The sequence below is a fragment of the Thalassophryne amazonica genome, chromosome 21 (genome assembly GCF_902500255.1).
Source record: "Thalassophryne amazonica chromosome 21, fThaAma1.1, whole genome shotgun sequence".
Taxonomy (NCBI): domain Eukaryota; kingdom Metazoa; phylum Chordata; class Actinopteri; order Batrachoidiformes; family Batrachoididae; genus Thalassophryne; species Thalassophryne amazonica.
The window spans coordinates 16,069,284-16,094,832 of NC_047123.1; the positions used below are offsets into that span (position 1 = coordinate 16,069,284).

The 25,549-nt window shown below is 40.5% G+C and overlaps 1 protein-coding gene across 1 annotated transcript in view; it reads right to left on the bottom strand.

Annotated features, from left to right (window-relative positions):
- rngtt (RNA guanylyltransferase and 5'-phosphatase) overlaps positions 1–25,549 on the bottom strand; it is a 358,809-nt gene that overhangs the window by 202,286 nt on the left and 130,974 nt on the right. Inside the window, exon 11 of the mRNA XM_034162020.1 lies at positions 17,587–17,751. Coding sequence (XP_034017911.1) covers positions 17,587–17,751 — 165 coding nt within the window. The remainder of the gene's footprint in view (positions 1–17,586; positions 17,752–25,549) is intronic.

Consider the following 25,549-nt stretch of genomic DNA (forward strand, 5'->3'; position numbering starts at 1 on the left):
AAGACGTGCGGACGGGTCCGCGCGTCGGGACGCAGCCGGCGCGGTGCGGCGGCACAGGAAAAACACCTCCGTGTTGATAACCATTTGTAAAATCCAGGCGGCTATTGATGGCTTTCAGTGGAGTGAGTATATGAGAAATTGTTTAACAGCTGGACATGTTCCAACTTGTCCTTAAGGCTTCCAACAGAGGTGTTTTTCCTGTGGCGGAGCATCGCAGCGGCTGCGAGCCAACGCTGCAATCCGTCCGCACATCTTTCATTAAAAAAAATCTCCTTTAACAGTGGAATATCCGGATAAAATGCTGAAACCGACTTCTTCTGAAACTTCTCTGTTCTCTCACGACGTCCTGGATCAATAGAGCCTGAAATGTGGAGGTTTTCAGCTGGAAACAGGCTGACGACGGCGCCTGAGAGCGCTGCGCGACGTCTCGCACCATGGGAAGTCCTTAAAGCGACAGTATCACCTCAAAATCTCTCATCAGCCGTTAAAATTTTCACCGAAAACCAGCTTAATTTTTCGAACCGTGTCCACTTCGATGTGTCTCACAGGTTTAGAAAAAATTTTGATCAAACAAAGCGCCAGTCTCTGAGCAAAGTCTCAGACAAAGGAATTCCGACGAGGGGCTGGACAACTCCTCCCACAAGGAGTGCTCACAGGCGAATGATGTAACCGACAGGCGTGGAAAAACTCACGCATGCGCACGAGGGTTCAAGCATGTCTGACGTAAAACCACATGAATGAAATCCATATAGTTTTTGAAAAAAATAAAAAGGGACCTATACTTTATTGACAGACCTCGTAAACCTTTTTTATTTCTCCTCTAAAGTTGGACCTTTTAACATGGGGTTCTATGGCAATGTGCTCCTTGTTGCAGCAGGACTCAAGTGGCCAATCATGCAACTGTAACGTTTTCCTTATCTTGTAGGTTTCATTATTTATGGGTAGAGGATAGAGCTTGGCGTGCATCACAAATATTTATGTAATGTCACAGTAATAAGTGCTAGTATAAAGTGTGTATCAGGCAGGGGTGGTGGCCAAGTGGTCAATGCACTTGGATTCAGTGCAGAGGGTTCCGGGTACAAATCCCACCCCTGCCACATTTCTTTATGTAATGTGGAGTTGTGTCAGGAAGGGCATCCGACGTAAAACCTGTGCCAATTCAACATGCAGATCCACCTTGGATTTGCTGTGGCGACCATGAGTGCAAACAAGGGAGTAGCCGAAGGGACTTACTATTCAAGTGTGTATCAAAGCTTTAATGTGTATTCTTAGTCATTTACGAGGTCTGTGATGAAAAAAGCGGTCCTTTTTATTTTTTCAAAAAATAAATGGATTTGATTCATATGTTTTTACGTCAGACAAGCTTGAACCCTCGTGCGCATGCGTGAGTTTTTTCACGCGTGTCGGTGACGTCATTCGCCTGTGGGCAGGCCTTGAGTGAGGAGTGCTCCACCCCGCCCGTCGGAATCTCTTTGTCTGAATAGCCGCTGCGGACGGCGCATGTTGCTTTATCAACATTGTTTCTGGACCTGTGAGGGATATCCGAGTGGACACTATTTGAGAAATTAAGCAGGTTTTTGGTGAAACGTTTAACGGCTGATGAGAGATTATGGGGTGTTTCTGTCAGTGTAAGGACTTCCCACGGAGCGGGACGTCGCGCAGCGCTTCTAGGCACCGTCATCGGCCTGTTTTGAGCTGAAAACATCCTAATTTAAGGCTTAATTCACCCAGGACGTCATGAGAGAACAGAGAAGATTCAGAACAGGCCAGCAAGAGGACTTTATGCGGACATTCCACTGTTTAAGGACATGTTGTAATGAAAGACGTGCGCGCAAATTCGCCGAGTTGTTTCCATGACGACTCGGCGAATCTGTGTGCGCTGCGACAGGAAAAACACCTCCGTGTTGAAAACCATTTGTAAAATTCAGGCGGCTTTTGATGGCTTTCAACAAGTGAGTAACTGAGAAATTGTTTAATAGCTTGGGCATGTTCCAACTTGCCCGTTAAGGTTTCCAACGGAGGTGTTTTTCCTGTTGCGACCCCCCGCAGTCGGGTCCGGCCCGACATGCAACTCTGCCCGCACGTTCTTTCATTACAAAATGTCCATTAACAATGGAATGTCCGAATAAACTCCTCATGCCGACGACTTCTGAAAGTTCTCTGTTCTCTGACGACTTACTGGGTCAACAGAGGCTGAAATGTGGAAGTTTTCAACTTGAAACGGTGAGACGCTGCCGCCTCTAAGCACAGATCGCCATCAGGCGCCGTGGGCGACACTACCAGACCAAAATCTCTCATCAGCCGTTAAAATTTTTACCGAAAACCAGCTGAATTTATCGAATGGTGTCCACTCAGTTGTGCCTTACAGTTTTGAAAAAATTTTGATCAAACAAAGCAGCAGTCTGAGCCATTCCTAAACAATGAAAAAAAAAATCGACGAGAGGGTGGGCCACTCCTCACTCAAAGACAGCCCACAGGCGAATGACGTAACCGACAGGCGTGAAAAAACTCTTGCATGCCCACGAGGGTTCAAGCATGTCTGATGTAATCACACGTGATTCAAATCCATATGGTTTTTGAAAAAAAATAATAAGGTCGGATACTTTTATCACAGACCTCGTATATCTAGTTAAAGAGTTAGTTGCTTATCTAAAAATACATGCAGTAAATTTATCAATTCCTGAACAAGTGTGTTCCAGTTAAAGATCACGGGGGAGCTGGAGTCTGTCCCAGCAGCCACTAGGCGAGAGGCAGAGTTAAGATGCCTTGACACTTGCACGCATTTTGGCTCTGCACTCTCGCGCACTTTGTTGTGATAATGCCATCAGCTGTGTGTTGTGTTTTGGGCGCTGGACACTGCGTATATAAAATAATTATTTTGTAGAGGATTAATCACTTTCTCTCAGAGTTTGGCTGTTGAAAACACCTCTAATGGCTTCCGGAATCACAGAGGACTGTTTCAACTGCAGCTGTTTTCTCTCTCTTTTCTGCGCTTCATGAGGTGAAGAGCACAACTGGAACTGCCCAAAAGGTAAATCTGTAATATGTATATTGCAATTAGGGGTGCTGGAAAAAAAAAATTGATTAACATCCGAATCGCGATTGTTATTTATTACGATTCTGAATCGATCCAAAATGTCCAAGAATCGATTTTTAAACTCTGAACGAGCAAAGCAGATAAGTAAATTTACATCTAGAATCACTTGATTAACTTTGTAAAGCTGCATTTTCTTAAACATAAACATTTTTTTAAGTAATATAACTATTTCTCAGAGCTCTTTGAATCGAAAATCGATTCTGTATCGAATCGTCACCCCAAGAATCAGAAGCGAATTGAATCGTGAGTTGTTGTATGATTCACATCCCTAATTGCAATAACTTGGTAAAACAGTTGCATGTTCATTCCTTCTTATGAGCAGCTATAAAAGTATGTTTCTAATAGATTTAATATTTAACGTTATAATCATTTAGATGAGCTGCGCTGTGATGTGGTGGCTGACACAATCACTCGCAGTGTTTTTAATTGTTTGCACAATGTTCACGTGATGTTCACGTAATTAATGCGTGACAGAGATTTTGAACATTTCAAAATTTTCTTTGCGCACTTGCACAAAGTTCTGCACAGTTTACAATGATTTGCAACGAGTTTACTCTCCTGCATGGCAAGTCCAAATGTAAAGGCGCCTTTACATGCACTTCACCATCACTGCAATCCTTATTAGAATCATTTTCACTATCCTCATCGAAACAATCAGCTTCTCCAGTCATAAAACAGTTGTTTACACATTTTTCAATTCACATACATACATTTTCAACACCTCCATTTCCATCATTTCTTTTTGGTGCTTTCAACTTCAAAAACAATATATAAATAAATTCTGCAACAACAAGGGCAAGGCCAAATAATCCCCAAATTTTACATCAAGATTAAAAACAGGTATTTCTTAAAGCACAGCACAAAACAACCAGACACAATAGAAACAGAAATATTGATCTGACTTGTCTAAACCAGTCAAGTCAGAACTGGATAGAACAGACACCTTTATTATGATGCAAATACAGATCTCACCTGTCTCCTACTGTTTTATAGTAGTTTATTCACTTCTTATTACATTTCTTAAATATTTAACATTTCTGGTTGTATTCCAGATGAACGGCATCAACTAAAATGGTAGTTATAAATACCCCACTGTCACCCCCGCCCACCCCAAAATGACATTCATTATATTACATTACAATTTATTTGTGATTAATAAGCATCTCTTGATGGCAGAAAGAAATATCACACCTGTTGGACATGTAAAACTCCACCGATACAAACAAATTATTCAAAACCAGTGAATTCCTTGTCTTTTCTGGTTTACAAATGCAGTCCACACAGTTCAGGATGTATTTAGACCCTAGTTCTTGACAGTGGGGGTGAAATCATTTGTCACAAGCCACAGAGTCAACCATATGTTGGCAGTGTACAGAAACAATGAACTAATGCAAAAGTGCTGTTGTATACTTTGACAATTTTTGTTAAATTTGCAATTGTCAATTTAGACATGGCTTTTTGAAGCCTATATTGTTTTGGAACAAATAAATAAATAAATTCTGTTGACTCTGTCAATCATGGTGGTCTGTGGGATGGCCTAAAAATTTGTATGCTCCACAATCAAGTTGCCGGGTATCATGTCTGGACTACACACTGTAGTACACCAGTACTGTGAGTACTCCTTCCAGTGAAGTTAGGGTCAGTCAGACATCTGGCTCTCGTCAATGTTTGCATGGGTGTGGTGACGGTATGGGTTTTGTAATATTGAGAAGTAGCTGAGCGCAGAATCAGTGTCAACCCATAACCTGCGGGCACCATGTATTAACCAGCAGGTCAGGAGCGTAAGCTTGGTGAGAAAATACTGCAGGTGTGGGCGATTTGGGTCAACATTTATACCGGTCATCATAGCAGAGTATCTGCTGTCTACAGCAGCAGACTGTACATGACAATGTGAGGGACAGACATTTTTCAAAGCCAATGACACTGAAATTTACTCCATTGAACTAACAGACTTTTACACTGTTATTAAAACATAATGCGCTCTGTGCTGTTTGCTGTCTGCATTAAGTAGCATAACTACATCTCACAAATCTCTCTCCACCCAATCATAGTTGTGAAACACAAATTATAATACATTTAAATCAGGCAGTAATCCATCTTGGCTAAGAACAAAAACTCACCCTAAGACGTCACGGTTTTGCATGCATGTGTGTTTATATCATATATGAGGGTCAGCTGAAATGTTCCGCACCAATACAATTATTTCAAAAGCAAGAAAGATGTCAAAGTGAACCTGGTACAAGAATAATCCTTTGCTTTATCCACTACTGCAACAACCAACAGTTTTTACCTGCAATTTCAGCTATGTGCAGAATCCCCTTCAATGTAACACATGCCCACAGCAGTGCGTAAAAAAATGCCGACAAACATGGATGTGCGTTTGAAACAACTTGCTGTTGAATTCCTCCTGGCAGAGGATTGTGCACCTGTGGGCATTCATTGACAAATGAGTGTCGTCTGTGGCGATGCCTTTGTGAATGTCAACACAGTGAGGCGGTGGGCGCGGAGTCTGAAGGGTAAAAATCCAGCCACGACGAGTGTGAATGACCAGGCTACTCATGCATGCCCATGTGCATTTTGGCAAACTGTAGCTGAAATTTCACATCTTTTTAGGAATATCCTTTTCTCTGCCAGTCTACCATGAAGCTGCATAACTGGTGATGCAACAGTCAAAAGTTACATTGTGTGCAGGTTCTCCAATCACAGGCACAGAAGCTGATATCTCCTACAAAGCTGTCATAGATGCCGTGGGAGCTTTCCTCACTATCCTCCTTCTTTCACGGCCACTCAGTTTTGGAGAACAGCTTCCTCAAGAAAGATTTACATAGAAATGTTAATGTAGTCATCCCCTGACTTGTCTAAAGAAAACTGCCTGCAACAGTGATGATTTAATTGAGTTATACCAAAGGGTGTATATACTTAAGCACACCATATTTTTGACTTTTAAATTTTTATTTTATGTATGCCTTGTTGTAGATTACTTTTCACAGTAAGTCTAAAGAGCATTGTTTTAGAAATGTTAACATGAAGAAGCCTGATTTCTGATTTTTAAATGTGATGTCATTAAAACATTCAGATGCGTAAGAGCTCAAGGAATCATAAATTTTTGTGCAGCAATATTATACTCAACAAAAATATAAACGCAACACTTTTGGTTTTGCTCCCATTTTGTATGAGATGAACTCAAAGATCTAAAACTTTTTCCACATACACAATATCACCATTTCACTCAAATATTGTTCACAAACCAGTCTAAATCTGTGATAGTGAGCACTTCTCCTTTGCTGAGATAATCCATCCCACCTCACAGGTGTGCCATATCAAGATGCTGATTAGACACCATGATTAGTGCACAGGTGTGCCTTAGACTGTCCACAATAAAAGGCCACTCTGAAAGGTGCAGTTTTATCACACAGCACAATGCCGCAAGATTTGAGGGAGCGTGCAGTTGGCATGCTGACAGCAGGAATGTCAACCAGAGCTGTTGCTCGTGTATTGAATGTTCATTTCTATACCATAAGCCGTCTCCAAAGGCGTTTCAGAGAATTTGGCAGTACATCCAACCAGCCTCACAACCGCAGACCACGTGTAACCACACCAGCCCAAGACCTCCACATCCAGCATGTTCACCTCCAAGATCGTCTGAGACCAGCCACTCGGACAGCTGCTGAAACAGTCGGTTTGCATAACCAAAGAATTTCTGCACAAACTGTCAGAAACGGTCTCAGGGAAGCTCATCTGCATGCTCGTCGTCCTCATCGGGGTCTCGACCTGACTCCAGTTCGTCGTCGTAACCGACATGAGTGGGCAAATGCTCACATTCGCTGGCGTTTGGCACGTTGGAGAGGTGTTCTCTTCACGGATGAATCCCGGTTCACACTGTCCGGGGCAGATGGCAGACAGCGTGTGTGGCGTCGTGTGGGTGAGCGGTTTTCTGATGTCAATGTTGTGGATCGAGTGGCCCATGGTGGCGGTGGGGTTATGGTATGGGCAGGCGTCTGTTATGGACGAAGAACACAGGTGTATTTTATTGATGGCATTTTGAATGCACAGAGATACCGTGACGAGATCCTGAGGCCCATTGTTGTGCCATACATCCAATAACATCACCTCATGTTGCAGCAGGATAATGCACGGCCCCATGTTGCAAGGATCTGTTCACAATTCTTGAAAGCTGAAAATGTCCCAGTTCTTGCATGGCCGGCATACTCACCGGACATGTCACCCATTGAGCATGTTTGGGATGCTCTGGACCGGCGTATACGACAGCGTGTACCAGTTCCTGCCAATATCCAGCAACTTCGCACAGCCATTGAAGAGGAGTGGACCAACATTCCACAGGCCACAATTGACAACCTGATCAACTCTATGCGAAGGAGATGTGTTGCACTGCATGAGGCAAATGGTGGTCACACCAGATACTGACTGGTATCCCCCCCCAATAAAACAAAACTGCACCTTTCAGAGTGGCCTTTTATTGTGGGCAGTCTAAGGCACACCTGTGCACTAATCATGGTGTCTAATCAGCATCTTGATATGGCACACCTGTGAGGTGGGATGGATTATCTCAGCAAAGGAGAAGTGCTCACTATCACAGATTTCGACTGGTTTGTGAACAATATTTGAGGGAAATGGTGATATTGTGTATGTGGAAAAAGTTTTAGATCTTTGAGTTCATCTCATACAAAATGGGAGCAAAACCAAAAGTGTTGCGTTTATATTTTTGTCGAGTGTATATGGTGCATCCACAAACTATTCACAGCTCTTCACTTTTTCCACATTTTGTTATGTTACAGCCTTATTCCAAAATGGTAAATGGACCGTATTTATATAGCGCTTTTCCATCTGCAAAAGAAGCTCAAAGGCTTTACAATTACACCTCACATTCATTCATTCACACAAACATGCTCACACACTGATGTCACGGTGCTGCCATGCCAAGTCACTTATTATACACACCAGGAGCAACTAGGGGAATAAAGACCTTGTCCAAGGGCCTTTGAACCGAGGATCCGCTAGTCTGAAGCCCAACGGTGAATCACTAGACCAGGGGTATTCAACTCCAGACAAAACTTTCACCACAGATATTAGGCCATGGAAGATTCTATTAAATTTTGGGGTGGATCGGGATCAAGATCCTGATTCTGGATCATTTTTTAAATTTTCACCATTTCGATGATCATCTCAAATCTGTTTGATGGATCTTGACAAAGGATGGCCCTTTTACTGTTGGATGTTGGGAGTGATCTGAATCAATATGCAAGTTCTGCAGCAGAAATATAAGATATTATAATATAACACCAAGATCAGGAAGACACCATTTTGTTTGAGCTTGTGAATTACATATCAGATTGCAACATCTTGATCAGTCGGACCATTCTAGATCAGTACGCAGTTATTGCATTGTGTTGTGGAATATAGATCCAGATAAAGTCCAGGTCATGATGTGAACCACATATCTTTTATTTTGAGTTCTCGTCAACCCTTGGCGGACGTCAGAAACCTCTGATTGCTCTTGCCTTAAAATAAGACCCAGAAGTTCACCTACAATTTGTCAGAAGGCACATCTGGGATGCAAACCTAGATTTGATGTTTTGGTGAAAGAAAATCCTCCTCTGTACCACTTCATCATGAAGCTGTATAACTGGTGATGCAAAATGCAAAAAGTGCACTATGCACAATTTCTCCAATCACAGCCAGAGAAGCCTGTAAATTCTTCTGGGTTGTCTGAGTGTCTTGGTGGCTTTCTTCACTCTCGTTCTTGTAGAGTCACACAGTTTTGGAGAAATATCTGCTTTATACAGATTTACCAGAGAGTGTCATACTATTTATCCAGTTTACGTCAGAGACTGACAGCCGTTATGCTCTGCGCTCGAATGACATGTTATGCTTTCGTCTACCTCGTGTCTGCACTGAAGTGTGAAAGAATGCTTTAAGTTTTTCTGCTCCATCTGATTGGAATGTTCTCCAATCCAAACTGAAACGGTCTTCATTGACTTCTGTTGACTTAATTGAATACATTCCGCTCCATCTTAAGAGATTGCAAACGGAATTCTTTTGCACAATGCCCGTGTTTCTAAATTCAAATTTGTTTTAGACTATCCATCGTTACAATTCACTATGAAAAAATGATTTTATTTTTTGTATTTTATTTGTCATTAATATTCTCATGATGATGTTAATCTGACCATTATGATGTGCTGCTGCCTTTCTTGGCCAGGTCACCCTTGTAAAAGAGGTTTTGATCTGAATAGAATTCTGTCTGGTTAAAGAAAGGTTATTATTCATCAGCTACGAGCACAAAAAGAACAGGAAGACCACGCAAGAACAAATAAAATAAGACAACACTCAATATTGTGACATATCCAGCTGCTTTCTCCAATAAATCCAACCTTTACTATATAGTGTGCTGTGCATCATCAGATGTTACATAAGATCTTGGAGGCTTTGAAGAAAACTAAAAAAAAAAATCTCAAAGCAACTGAGGTAAACAAATAGTCATCTAGCTTGTGTAGTGTGTTCTACCGAGCAGCATAAATCCTTACACAACCGTCAACTTCTCTGAGTGGGTACAGCAAGGCCGCGTGAATGCAGGCGAACAAGTGCATCTTGTTCCTGAACCTAAGCAAGGAGGCAGGGTGCATTTCCAAGGTCAGAGCACTGGGGTGACAAGTATTTTAGCATACTTCACAAAATGGTGAGAACACACAGGATAATTGTGTGAAATAGCAGCTTTGCCATCTGCTGCCACCAAAAGGAGCTGAATTTTTTCCTCAATTCAAACCTGTAGAATACTGTAGGACTTGATGCATGATATCAAAGTCAGGTTTTACTTTGCAATAAATAAACTAAAATAAACCACCACCAAAATCAATATTTTATACAGAAAAGAGCAAAAGATGAGAAAACATATATTGGCAAAGCAGGTTTTCACAAACATTGCTTTCATGAGAAACCGTGATTTTAAACATGGCTTGAAAAGAAAAGGTAAACTGTTGATAATACACTCCATGTAATTGAGACCGCACAGACAGAAAGTTCAAGTCAAAGTCAACTGTTTTTACCCTACCTCTAAAAGTGCTGCAGGTGAGAGTTCTTAGTATGGACCTCAAGGGTCTACGTAGGACTTATTTCTTCACATATTTAGTTTGTCCAATTACCTATGGTCTCTGAAAATGCAGGAACGATGTATACAAGTGACTGTATTTCCTAAAGAGTTATGTAATTGGATAGTTTATTTTTGTTCACCTCCTTGAATTAAACCCCGAGTCCACTTGGTAAACACATCGAGACATTTCTAATCTATTGTGATGGTGTTGAGACAAAATTAAAAAAAAAACGGTGTCACTGTCCAAATACTTATGTATCTAAATGTACATAAGGCTTGATAAGTTCCTCATCAAAAGACGATGCACAACTATTGAAAGTTTTATAAATCAACTGAACCTCATATTCATGACTCCTAGGGGGACCAAAACAAGTGTTACATGATCAAATCTCCTGGTTCTAGTTAAAACTTGACCAGCTGTTTTCTGAATCATCTCATGATATATCATAATAATGAACAACCATCAGAGAAACTAGTGCAGAAATACAATATGCATGAAACACAATGATTTCTTGACGTGATTGTGCAAAGCACAGGCTAGGGATTTATGGCCTCACAATACAATTGTAATGTCTACATCTAGATTTCTAATGTGTTCTTACTATTCCTTCCTTTAAATCTAGTTAATCTTTGTTATGCTGTGATTACTTATGTAGTACATGTGTTGTAGTGTTTGCATGCATTGATTTATTGTTATAGTGTTGATGGCCAACGCAAGGGGAATTTTCACAAAAAAGTTTTTGTACTGTTTTATTGCAGATCAGAAAATAATACATTACAGTACTGAATTCTAGAAGATAGAGAGGCAACAATTCATATTAACCAGGACAAATAGCTTTTATCCCGCAAGTTGATTTTACTGAGTACTGAAACATAACTTTAAATTCTTGCAGCCACAAGAATCTGCCGACAGATAAAATGTGCAAATGTGTTGTATTCTAACAGTAGCACAATTAAATTTAAGAAATTCCCCGAAGAACAGCTCAGAGTGTCACAGTGTCAGGGTCCCTCAAGGCCGGGGAATTCCTATCGACACATGAAAAAGTCTGGCTTCTGAACACAAAACACAGTCAACCAGGGGACAGAAGCAAAAGAAAAAAAAAAACACCCAGGGCTGAGGAAACACTGAGCAGCAAAAAGTAGGAATAGCTTGTGGTTTTAGTCCAGCAAACACTAGGGCTTTGCACTAATTTGGGAGATTATCGTGTCCAAACGAGTGCTCATTATTACATCTGTTTCAATAATTCTCCAACATCCCACTGCTGCTTCATTTTGGGAAAATGATGATGAAGATGATGAGTATTATTCTTATTTTATTGCTTACAGCTTGTGTTTTGCTGGTGATGGAGTAGCAGCGATGGACCCATGCGGACTGCTGAGAGCTTGGTCTGGCTGACACTGATGGCCTTCATTAACTAAACATCATACACCAGCTGCCAACGCTGCACAGCTGGGCAGTAGTTAGCATTCTGGCTACAGCGCCGTAAACACTGCTAACTGGAACTTGGAATACTGAATGCTTCTGCAATAAGATGGTAGTTAAACTGGTAACAGTTTAATTACGTGTACGATGGCTGCCTCCCTTGTGATCGCTCTGTTATTGTTTAGAGTACGTTATTACCATTTAAATCACTTGTTACAGCTGGTGGTGTTTAATTTTTTAATGTTATTAAACTCAAATGTTGACAAATAAAGAGAGAATTTAAATGATAAATTAGCTGCATTTAATGTAAAGGCCTAAAAACAGCATCAACAACAAAAAAAACTCTTTAGCTTTTTAACCCTAAACTATTACAGTTTGGTTTTGCTGGTGCAAACAGCAGATTGTATTGTCAATCTGGCAATTATTGTTGCCTTTCTGTCAGCAAATTTAAATAATAGTCACAATAGGGGAATTGGGAAAGGATGGGCAATTCAGAGCAATGCAAATGTGATGTCTTTATAGAAACAGAAAAAAATATACAAATAAAATAGGTATTTACATACAAACATTGAGTTTCTAGTGAAAACAAACCATTAAAACGGCACTACAATGCAGTGTTTCCCCTTAAATTTTATTTTGGGGTGGCAAGCCTGGAAATGATATATAAAGCTGCTCTTTGCACACTCATAGGAATTTAAACAACTGCTACAAGAATGTACAAAACAACATTTAGATGCAATCTGAGTTACAGGAAAACTGTAGCGACCTGAAGGAACTAAGCTCTCTCTATATAAGACTCCCTACAGGGGAGGGTAAATTCCAAGCATTAAACGTCTGGTTATCTTTCAATAACAAAGCACAGCACACAGTATTCACAGCACTTCACTTTTTCCATATTTTTTTATGTTACAGCCTTATTCTAAAACATAATACATTCATTTTTTTCCCTCAAAATTCTACTCACAACATCCCATAATGACAACATCAAATTTTTTTATATTTTTATTTTTGCAAATTTATTAAAAAGAAAAAAGAAAAACAAGAAATCATTACATTAGTATTCACACCCTTTGCTCAATACTTTATTGATGCACATTTGGCAGCAATTACAGCCTCATGTCTTCTTGAAAATGATGCCACAAGCTTGGTGCAGCTATCTTTGGGCAGTTCTGCCCATTCCTCTTAGCAGCACCACACAAGCTCCATTAGGCTGGATGGGGAGCATCAGTGCAGAGCTATTTTCAGATCTCTCCAGAGACGTTCAATCAGATTTTTTCAACTTTCACAGAGTTGTCCTGAAGCCACTCCATTGATATCTTGGCTGTGTGCTTAGGATCATTGTCCTACTGAAAGATGAACTGTCACCTTGTCTGCAGTCAAGAGCACTCTGGAGCAGGTTTTCACCATGCTGCTGAAAAACATCACCACAGCATGTTGCTGCCACCACCATGCTTCACCGAAGGGATGGTGCCTGGTTTACGCCAAACATGACACCTGGCATTCACAACAAAGAATTCAATCTTTGTTTCATCACACCAGAAAACTTTGTTTCTCATCATCTAAGAGTCCTTCAGGTGCCTTTTGGGAAACTCCAGGTGGGCTTCCATGTGTCTTTTACTTAGGAGTAACTTCTGTCTGGCCACGCTACCATAAAGGCCTGATTGGTGGATTGCTGCAGAGATGGTTGTCCTTCTAGAAGGTTCTCCTCTCTCCACAGAGGAATTCTGGAGCTCTGACAGGGTGACCATTAGGTTTTCTTGGTCACCACCATGACTAAGGCCTTTCTCCTCCGATCGCTCAGTTTAGACAGGCAGCCAGCGCTAGAAAGAGTCCTGGTAGATCAGAACTTCTTCCACACTGGTCTCATTAGAACCTTCAAAACACCAAAAATATTTCTCTACCCTTCCCCAGATTGGTGCCTCAAGACAGTGCTGTCTCTGACGTCTACAGACAATTCCTTTGAATTCATGCTTGGTTTGTGCTCTAACATGCACTGTCAATTGTAGGACCTTATATGTAGACAGGTGTGTCTTTCCAAATCATGTCCAATCACCTGAATTTACCCCAGGTGGACTCCAATTAAGCTGTAGAACATCTCAAGGATGATAAGAGGAAACAGGATGCACCTGAGCTCAATTTTGAGCTTCATGGCAAAGGCTGTGAATACTTATGTATATGGGATTTTTTTTGTTTGTTTTTAATAAATTTGCAAAAATCTCATTAAAAAACATTTCACATTGTTATTATGAGGTACAGTGTGGAGAATTTTGAGGAAATAAATTAATTTTATACACCTTGGACTACAGCTGTAACATGAAAGTGTTGTGCATACTTTCTGGATGCACTGTATATACAAAGAGGCCTGGTATAATAGCTGCATAATAACAGGAAATGGAAGAACTAAATTGTCAATCCCAAAAGAGGAAGCACAAGTTAGTAACTGTCCAAGATGAGAAAAAAAAACCCAGACAAATGCAATTATACAACTTCAGCCTGCATGAAATGCCCTCAAATAGAATCTCAATATGCTCTGAAGAGAAGGTTTGTGCTGCTGTGAATTAATGAGCCAGATTTCACTTCGCCCTTTTAACATGCCTTACAACAAAACTATGTCTGTATGGGGAGCAGATGGCCACTAAATAGCAATAGGTCAATCAGAAACCAGGCAGTTTCAGTGACTTCATTTCCTGAATATTTCCATGAACAAGTCCCTCAAAGAGCTGAAAGGAAGGGAAGATTGGTTTCCTATTAAAACCTCTCTTAAAAGTCTTGAGTGGAAAGCAATTCCTCAAGACTTTGAGCAATAATAGCATACGGCATACAGATGAATAATACCACAATAAGTTCGGTGCCAAATGCAATTAAACAATATTAATTCACCAGATTTTCCAGTGTATACATTCTATTTAGGTTTTCTTTACTAGTTTCTGAGGGCCTGTGACTTTACTATGGTGTGATTTATAAATCAGGCAGTCATCATCAGCAATAATAATAATAATTATTATTTGTATACCTGCTTACTCCAATCAAGGATCATGGGGCTGGAACCAATCCCAGCAGTCAAAGGACATGAGGAACAATAATAATAACAATAACAATAATAATAAATAATAATAACAGTAGTTATTTATATAGGGCTAGAAAGTATAAAACAAAATAAACTCTAATAATCATATATTAATAGGCAATAATAAAAGTACATTACCATAACCCCCATAATCCCATAGTGAGTTCCATATTCGTTTTACTGATCTTCTCTTTACTGAACTTCAGGGATGTGCTAGTTCGAAATGTGGAAGCCATAACGTGGGGCCACTCATTTTCCTTGCTGCCTTATACCTTCCCCAACCATTAGTCAAGTACTCCTTTTACTGTTGGGTGGGCAGCAGGGAGATTCGGGCACCAGTCCCATTTGGGACTCGAACCGGCAACCTTCTACACAGAAGACAAGTGCTCTAACCACTGAATTATGACCTACACATCTCAAATACTGAAAATCTGCGTCTAAAAATAGAATATTTCCTAAGATCAGTTAAAAAATGTCAAATCTTAAACTTCTGAAAGGTATGTTTGGATTACTTTAACCAACAATTTGCACTGTGTTTTTCCAAAACTGCAACAACACTAACATTTCACCACTGTACAACTTGAAACTGACATCTGTCACTTTTTTTTTGCTGTTTTCATCCCATAACTCCATAATGATATATAAATAGCCCAAACTTTCACTGACACCTGACTGGCTATAGCAGCCACTGGAATGGCCATCATACATTGTTGTCTAGGTCATGGTATAATGAAGCCAGATTATAAGTGTTGTTTTTCTTTCTTAAGTAGTACCAAAAACCTGCTTGGCCCACTGGCTATTGTTCATTTTGACATCACAATCACTTGCAATCATTAGGCAAGATGACAGCATCGCTGGGTTAAAAGTGGCTTGTCACTCGAAATGTGACACTTGTAGCCTATTCCCTGGTCACATCTGTGTGTGGTGGCTATTGATGCACTGACTTCCATCTTAAGCCGGGTTCGCAAGGCAGGATAATTAGGCCGATATTGGACCCGATCTTCCCCTTCCGACAATCGTAAGGCCGCCCCGACAATCGTGATGACGTCAAAGATAATCTTATCAGATATTCCTGTCGTGCGTGGTGGGTTAAGAGCGCTCTGATCTGCTCGGAAGGGCGTCAGGAGTGCGCCGATCGCAAATTGGGGATATTCAACATGTTGTTTTTTTTTGGCCCAATATCGCAGCGTGTGTTGTGTCCTCCGACCACAAATGAGCTCACAGCGTGCTGAATGTGACGTGCAGCCAATCAGAAAGCGAGGTGACGGACGTACGGAGCGGAAAATAAAATCAAAACAGCTGTTCTGACTTACCAGAAAGTCCGGTGGTCGCGCTGTCTCCACTTCTTTAAAGAACTCCTTTCCTTTTCCTTTTTTTATTGTTTTTCCCTCTGTTTTAAATAGTCCACAAAGTACCTCCGTTTGTTTACTCTGAAGTCAAGTTTAATCTCGAGAGATTTTGGCGAGATTTCCTGTCTGAACTGTAAATGTTCGTGTGTGGTGGTGTTGTTATTACCGTGTGGCTGAACACCACACACTGTACGACCGAACCTGTTAGATCCATGATTTTTTATCTTCACGTGTGTGGTCTCTCAGGTTTTGGAAACCTAAAGATAATTTTAAAATCCTGTCGTGTGAACCAGGCTTTAGTCCATTCCCTGTGAAGCTCACCCAGGTTCTTCAATTGGCTTTGATTAGCGATCTTCTCAATGCTGTGGTCATCCGTGTTGCTTGTGCATCATTTCCTACCACCCAATTCCCTTCCAGTCAACTTACCATGAAAAAGCTTTGATCCAGCACTCAAGAGCCAATCCTTTCAGCAATTACCTTCTGAGGGTTAACCGCTTTGTGGGGGGCATCAATGAGTGTCTTTGGAAAGACTTTCAAGTCAGCAGTCTTCCCCATGATTGTGGTTGCGTGTATCAAGCCAGACTAAGAGATTCATGGTATTTGTACTGCAAATATAGTGACTTGAAATGAAATATTCTAATATTTTGAGATATTCATTTCCTTTTCTTTTTCACAGCTATTGGGCACAATTATAAACATTACAATAAAAAGATGCTTGAAACGTTTTAGTTGAGTCAAGAATATAGAAAATTTTCACTTCCTGAAATACCCGAGAGGTGCCTTATGGTATACATTACCACCCACTGTGTGGATAACGTGAATGTTGTACACAGATTTATTCAAACAGTTGTAAATGCAACAATGATCCTACATTTTCATGGATTAAAAATGAGTAAGAAAACACTGCAGGCCTGGCTGGCATCTCTGAGGCTGATTCAGGACATCACTTACATTCTGAATAATTGGGAGATCCAACTACTCCACCAGTCCCTCCGATAAGTCTCTGCCCACTTCAATGACAGCTTGTTTTGTCTTTATAAAGGCTTCCTGTTTCAGGTTTCATAAGGGATGGACAAAAACTAATTTTTTGGTTGGCTGGACAAAGGTTCACTTCCAAATTGAAGAAGAAATAAATTACTACTGTATCACCCCACATCCAGGTGGTGGAAGTGTAAGACATTCTCAATCCTCCGGATAGTTTACTGGCCATAGCATCATTTCAAAGCTCTACATGCCTCTCGGGAAGCATTTTGCCATGTCAAACCAGGTGCATCCTAATTAGCCATGGCTGAGTGAAAAAGTAGCATTTTTAATCTCACACAAACAACTCCTTAAGGTCGACCATATGGTGGTGAAAAATGCCACAACACTTTCACTTAAGAAAAAGCAAGAAAACGCAAAACACAAAAAACACCGCCATCAATTCTCCCGGCTCCACGTCAAAAAAAAAAAAAAAAAAAAAAAAAGAATCAACCCAGTATGATCATCTTAATGTGGACGAAAACAGCAGGGATAAGAAAAGCCAGTCTTAGTTTCATTTACCTTGCGTGATGCGTGGATATCAAAGAATGGCTTATTCCGAACACTGAAGGGTTCCTTCATTTTGTCAATCTGCCCACTCTTCATCTTCTCCATCCTGGCAAAAATAATCTCCTTTTCGATGCAGAGCAGCCGGATACCAAAATCGCAGTGGCCAACAGGCTGTCCCTGAAAGATGAAAGAAAGGAAATTGAATCACTTACTGGAATCTGAAAAGATAAACCATTTAGGATTTTTTGTGTATAAATGTGAAAACTGTGCCATCTGCGTGCACACATAGTATATGTAATGAAGACCACAATAGCTCTAATACTCTCCAGAATACAAATAATACTATACAGTGAGACACTATATTTCTATTCCTAAAGATCCATATTAGAAATCCATATAGTATATCGGTTCAACTCCACCTTCAAGCTGTCAACTGCTGATGCCACAGACAAAAGCTGCCCAGTGCACACTGTCAAATCACAGCCACGGAAGCCTATGACCCCTCCAGAGCTGCATGTGCATCTTGGTGGCTTCCCTTAATAGGCAGATTTACCACAGATTATCATTTGGTGTAAATTAAGTCCAAGACACATTCAGTGAGTTGGAAACGTTTATTCCCTGAGTTGTGTAAATTGTCTGCAAAAGTGATGACTTACTGGAAATTGATCCAAATGAATTCAGTATATGAAACCATTTGTTTTTTGTTGTTGGGTTACTGGCCAATAGGCCACTAACCCTATGGTGTGGTGTGGCGTCCGCCATAGTCTGTGTCCGTTTATTGCGATATCTCAAAAACTGTCCAATATCTTTTTTCTAATTTGGCAAGGGCGTAATACACTGACATTGGACCCTTCTAAAAATCACAGTATTTTATCCCACGGAAACAAATGAAGCCTGCAAGTTGTCGTTTGGTGGGGAGAGGTAAGAACCTTCTTGCGCATGCATGAATTTAATCCCAATCACAGAACGCATCAGTCGCAAGCACTCAGCCTTGAAGTGAAGGCATGTCTTCAGTATGTGTCGGATTATCATTCTAAAATGACAGAACTACTTGAGCAAAGGTCCTGCGTCAAATTTGGCCCAAAGCTTGGTGACACCCAAACAGAAACCATTTACAAGAATCAGGAGGCTTTTGGCAATGGTTCAAAACCACTTCAAAAATGGCACATGCTGGAAAAGCATGTTTCGGTCGGGATTGGAAGAGTACAGACGTTGGTCATGAATGACTGTCGTGTCACTATCCAAGAACTTGAGGAGGATGTGAGAATAAGCACGGAGGATTTGGGCATGCAGAGAGTGTCAGCAAAATTCGTACAGAAGTTCCTCATGGAGGCGCAGGTTTATGGGTATGACCAGGAAACCAAATTTCAGTCATCGCAATGGAAACATCTAACATCACCAAGGCCAAAGAAAGCGCGGCAGGTGGGTAGCAATGTGGAAGTCATGTTTACTGTTTTCTCACTGCACAAAGTGATATCCAAGAAAGTAAGATAAGACTTGTTTAAAGAAAATTAGACTTAATTTTTGTCTCAGTCGGCCAACGTTCAGTCGATCACGTTTTGCTCCATTGGTCATGTGACACTGAGACCAAATCGAAAGAAGAAGAAGACGTGATACATTGCTGAATGACAGGGATTGATTACTTCTCCCTGGTTTTCCATTTTTGAGGTTGATTTTTTTTTTTTTTTTTCCAGATTGAATTTTTTAGGTTGAATTTTGTTTAGGTTGAAGTTTTTGAGGCTAATATGTTGACGCTAAACAAATTCAACCTTAGAAATTCAACTTCACACTGATTTTGATGCTTAAAAAAAAAAAAAAAAAAAACAACCTTAAAAATTTTAATTCAAACTCTGATGGCACAGATTTACTTCCACAGAGATCCTACGTCACCTGATGCTGCGCACCGCAAACGACTAGATCTGTGGATGGGGAAAAGTTGGCAGCTCCATTATGAAATGCCACTTCTGCTCAGCTAACTCAGGCTTTCCGGGCTAAACACAACACTCCTATGATTTGTCAGGCTCCCCATTCTCCTGACATGACTCCACAGGCCACAGATCAGCTGGACACCACTCCAAAAGAGGCCTTTCACAAATGCTCCCAAAGAAAACAGCAGAACCACTGGGAGAACTGTGTGGAGTCTCAAAGAAACGATTTCAGATACCCAGGTCAGTATTTTTTTTTTCAGGGCCAAAGGTTGGATACCTTTTGAATGCACCGCCAATGTTGTGCTGCCCATAGTGATTAAAAAAAGGCAGACTCGCTGCCAACATGGTGCAGCACAGGATGGTTTTTCAAGAAACATGTATTTAAAGGTATGAAGGTTCTAGTTGTGGCTTATTCTAATTTAACAAAGAAAATGAAAATCTATATTAAACAAATACATCAGACTGGACTGCGTCCCACAGAGTTGACTCATTCTACAATAAAAAAGTATCATTTGTGAATCGTATTGCAGCTGATGTATCTAGATAAGTATATTTTCATAAGGAAGACACTAATGATGGCACATCTGTCATGCACCCAACAAATACAGACCTGACAAGAAATAATATCAGCTGCTGCTTATTCTCAAAACCACAGCCATATACTGCTTGCTCAGCTTTCACTGCAGCTTTTTATTATCGGATGTTTTTGTATATTATTAAAATTACATCAATTTATCAATCTTATAGCATCTACCAAGCATTGTTGTGATGCGGAGCACCTGTGTACCACAGAGAATTGTAAAGGCAGAGAATGCCTCGAATACCTACAGCAGACCTTCAGTCTGCCTGATGTGTGACTTGATAAACCAAAAATACATATTGCAGTGGCATCAGATTATCTTTTACAGAGTGACAGCTCCCTCCAATTATGGTCAGGAACAAACAGTCATGATAAAATAAGCCAGAGATATCGCTGTCCTTCAAACAGGCAGGACTAACAAGAGAGAGCAAAGGTGCAGCCGAGCCCATCTGCTGATTCACATGGTGGGAGAAACTTTCAAGAACACTCTGCTCTTGATGAACTAACGGAACAATGTGGTGGAAAGTTAGAACAGCTAAGTAACAAGTTTACACAAATTCAACGTTATCACTGAAACACCAGCACTTTAAAAAATAAATTTTTCAAAATTGCATATTTTTTTCTTTTTAAATTCCACATTTAGGGCCCCTTCACACATAGTACAAATCAGTATAAATCAGGGAGAATCACGGCGGAACAACTTGTATGAGCGAACCACAAAAACATCGAGCCAACGGGCAGGCGTGCACAAACCCGCTGCGAAGGTTTTGTGCAAGCGATGGTGTCATGCGAGCAGGAACACAGTGCGAGCAGCTGGGATGTGGTGCACCACATTGCGCGGCTGATGTGGAGAACAATAAAATAAAAACCAGCTGTCTAATTAGTGAATATCACTGGGTTGATAGAAGTAATAAATAAAAGGGGATGTAATACAGAACCTGTGGTTAAATAACCCTGGTTAATTAAAAAAATAAATGCCACTCATAGGATTCAAACCTATAATTTACGAAAGCTCTGATTATCAGATGGAAACTTTACCACTGCGCTACAATCACTGTCTTATAACAGAATCGTAAAATGGCTAAAATCAATGAGGACTAGGGATGAGTATCGAGAACCGGTTCCTTTCGGGTATCATTAAGAAATTATTCGATCCGCCGACATCAATAAGCTTTGTGCTTAACGATTCTGTTATCGGTCCTTCAGAGTGGCGTTGTTTTGAATTTGAATAAGCTGGGTTTTTTCTCACTAAATGGATGCTGCACTCACTGCAGTGTATTGCCTGGAATAGTCCCAGATTGCATTTCAGAGCGTCTAGAATTTGAAACATTTTCGTGTGGGTGGTGTTGGGAGGTAATTTTGGGTTTCAGCTTTTTTTGTTTTTCACCACTTTCATCCCTGAATATGTCAATCGTGAGTCACTTTTGTGTGGATTAAAGTTACTAACTGGGACTCCTGTCTTGTTGCGAGAAAGAAATGAGAATCGTCCTCCGTTCTGTTCACACAGCTCCAAACGCTGCGCGGCTCTCTGACGAGTCAAGTTAGAATGATAGAATCCAGTATGAATTAATAACTTCAAAGCGAAATGCCGTTTTGTTTATTTATGTCCAGAGATCAAGGATACAGTGGTGGATTTATTTACTTTAAGACTCAATGAAATACAAAGAAAACCTGTAAAGCCTACTTTTAGCACAAAATTCACGAGGTATAGATAAGGAATTGGCTCGATAAGCAGAATCGATAATGGCATCGATATCGATAAAATCTTATCAATACCCATCCCTAATGAGGACATAAACGTATTTCTTAAAAAAAAAAAAAGAAAAAGAGCGCCATGATAACTGACCAAACAGCGTATTTCACGTATTGCATACGATTCCTGCTTCATGCGCAATTCAACCACATTGTTTCCAGTGCAAAAGGTTACCAGTTAAAGATGCAAAACACTGAAAACCTATTTTTATTCTCTTTCTTATGAATAGTTTTTATTTTTTATGTGTTTTATTCTTTTACTTCTGTTTTATTTATGTATTTGACATTTTTTTTTATTCATTTTTAATTATTTATTCAATTTTATGTTGAATTGTTTTATGTAAGGCGCCTTGAGACGGCTTTTGCTGTGATTTGGCGCATTATAAGCTCATTAAATTAAATTAAATTAAAACAACAAGATCTGCTGCCGCAACCCAGAGTGAAACAAGGGACCAGCAATTTCACCTAAACGATCGCTTGGACAAAATAGCAAAACATTTTTTTTTTCAATTTTCAGAGCTGAATTAGTAGTTTAACTCAATTCAGTTTGGGTTACAACTGCACCAGCAGTAGTACTTAAAGATGAAGGCAACAAAGGCCAAACAAAACAAGAAGTCTGGAGTTTTGTTGACTTTCGCTGGCATCGTTTAACACAGCTTTCACACAGCTTCGTTCCTACAGCTGGCGCTTCGTCAGGATTTTTAAACTCATCTAAAAATTTGAACAAATGTCGCCAAAAACCTCAATTCATCCATATTTTGTTTTGCTGTTGTTCTTGACTTATCGTTTGTTTTTTAACATTTGCTTAGTCTGGTTCATCAGTCTGAACCAGACAATGAGGATTCTGATGATGAAGGAGATGATCCCTCTGTTGGACGAGCAACCAGAGCAGGTGGATCCACCAACATGCGCACAGATCTCCACAGTGGGTCGGATCGCGTGTTTCTTGTTTGCAGCTTCTCCAGGACTCAGGTGCTGGAACGCAGAGCAGGATGCAGACACATACTGCTCCAGCAGTGGCTCCGGGCAAGTTTCGTTTAAAGTCGTTCTCAACGATTTGTAACTTTTCCCTTCGTTCCGGAATCATCGAATGCCGTGTGGCCGGGCCTTAAGTCAGTTTGGTTTACAACAAATCCTCAACTGCACCAGGAGTAGCACTTAAAGCTGTATGACTTTTGGGTTTTTTAAGATTTAAGTCATAGAAAGAATTTTCTTTGACCCCACTACAATTTTATTCCTTGGCATTTAAATAAAGGATATAATATTATATATAATATTATATTGGCAATATGACTAAAATATGCACGGTCTGGAAACAATTTTGAATTTCATCCCCTGATGGATAGAAATTAATTCGATCAGATGCCATGACCTACATTTGATAGATCACGTGCTCCAATCTGCATGAGGGTAATAGGAAGGACACGACGACTGCCAATCAGAGTAAAGAAAGGAAGCGTGGCTGCTCGCTCACATAAAATAAACCAAGATGGCGGAAAATGGTCTATATATGTCTGTATAAATCTGTATCTCATATATTTTGTAAAAGGTAGCAAGAAATAAACACTTCTAAATCTAAAAATGCTGTTTTTGAACCCGAATAACACCTCTGAAGTAATTTACAAGGCATCTTACAGATGTTAGTGTGCATGTCCCAGGATATGAATTATATCACAAGTAATCTCAAAACCTCACGCATGTGCACACGTGCTTCCTCCTGCAGTTAGTCTGCACGATGGCGATAGAAGAGGAAGGCAATATTTGAATCTCCCCCCGTTAAATATTTTCTCTTCATTAAAATAAGGTGTCATTTTCCATCATCTTACAAAAATAAACCTACATTAGAATCCTGGGATTTCAATAGAAACTAAATTTTGCTAGTTTTATGAAATTTGAAAGGCAATACAGCTTTAGGGAGAAATGATCACAATTAAAAACAATTACTATTTAGTTCTGTTTTCCATGCGACGTACAACACATTGGCTTAATGTGTTTTGGGAGAACTCTATTATATTATTATTTTTATTATTATTATTATTATGATTTTAAGCCTGCTGCATTTATTTTTATAGACAAGTGTAATGTAAATGTAAACTGAGGTCAATAAGCCAGTAATTCTTCATGTATATATCAGAAGCAGAAAGAAGAAAAGAGCGACTCTGGAACATTTGTATTCTGCTCTAGTAATGATGGATAAAGGTCACTTTCACAGAACCCCTAGAGAATCATAGACCATAGGATGAGGACACACACTTTCCTTTCAAAGAGTAACAAAGAGTGGGTTGCCAATAGTCAATTATTACACTGAGATGACTAATAATGGTCTCAAAAAAGCAAGCACCACTTACTCTTTAAAGCAGAGACTCAGACAGCTCACTTTCAACAGCATGTATCAGGCCTCAGAATCTGACATCTAGTCCACAGATTTCAGACTAATAATAATAAAGTCAGACATTTGTTGAATTAGCTGAATCTGAGTGACATGAAAAATGCTTGTGTATTGTTCTGTGGAAAGCAGAGGTTTTTTTATTTTTATTTGTTTTGCTTATTTTTGAAAACCACCAATGCAGGACTGTGGAAGGACGGCAACCACAGTCTTGGATGTAGGTCTTGGATGGCAACCACGCAGGTAGACAACCGGTCCACAAAACATGGAAACACTGTGATGTATTTAAAAAACAAAAAGTGCAATTATCACCCCTAGATGATATCTGAGTTATTTTCCTTCATGCATATCTTCACACATAGTGCGAATAAGTACAACTCAGGGCAACTCACGGTGGTAGAGCTCGTATGAGTGCACCAGAAAACATTGCGCCGACGGGTAGATGTGCACGGCGCCGCTGCGACGGTGTCTTTCCAGCAGGAACATGGGATGTGGTGCACCACATTGCGCTGCTGATGTGGAGAAAAATAAAATAAAAGCCAGCACTGTTGAGTTGTCCCGGTCCTGTGGCGCGCCGCTCACAGCACGCATGGCCTGAAACGTGCGTCTTGTCAGACGTGACATTCAGATTGCCTGCTGCATGTCCAAACAGACTGACGGTCTGTTTTTATGCATTTCCACACAAGGTCACACATGCGCATGTGTCCGTCAAAACACGGGACGTGTGCTATAGCTGTGATGTCCCAAACCAGAGATGCTTGAGCTGCTGCCCCGTGACCCGATTCCGGATAAAGCGGAAGAAAATGGATGGATGGATGTCTCAACAGCTGTGGGCAGCCAGCCGCGCCCCTTGTGCTGTCAGCGCACAGACCAAGATGTCACTCTGTGAGCAGATGACAGAAGAGAGATTGGGGATGCGCGAACCACACATACACATATGTTGGAGGGGGTGAGAGCAAAACACACGCACACACCTGTTGTGGGGGGAGCCAACACTCTGGCACGCCATATGTGAAGTTGGCAACTTCACAGTCGTGGGGCACGTCACATCCAGCTCGACAGTGATTGTCTGCTGACTGTTGTCGTGTTAATAGTACAAATGGCCACACATTTTGTAAGTGCCATGCGAGCAGTGTTAGATGTTCGTGTGTGTTACCTGGAATTTGGTTGACACCTGCCGTGAGAGGGGTCGATAGGCTTGCACAGCGCACACTCTGTCTTTCAGCCGCTGGTGTGCGCAAATAGTTGGATCAACAGGTGTAAGAGGCAGCTACAATTTTACAAGTTTTTCCACACAGTTCCTGTTTCATGTGCCCTTTATGCGCAAAT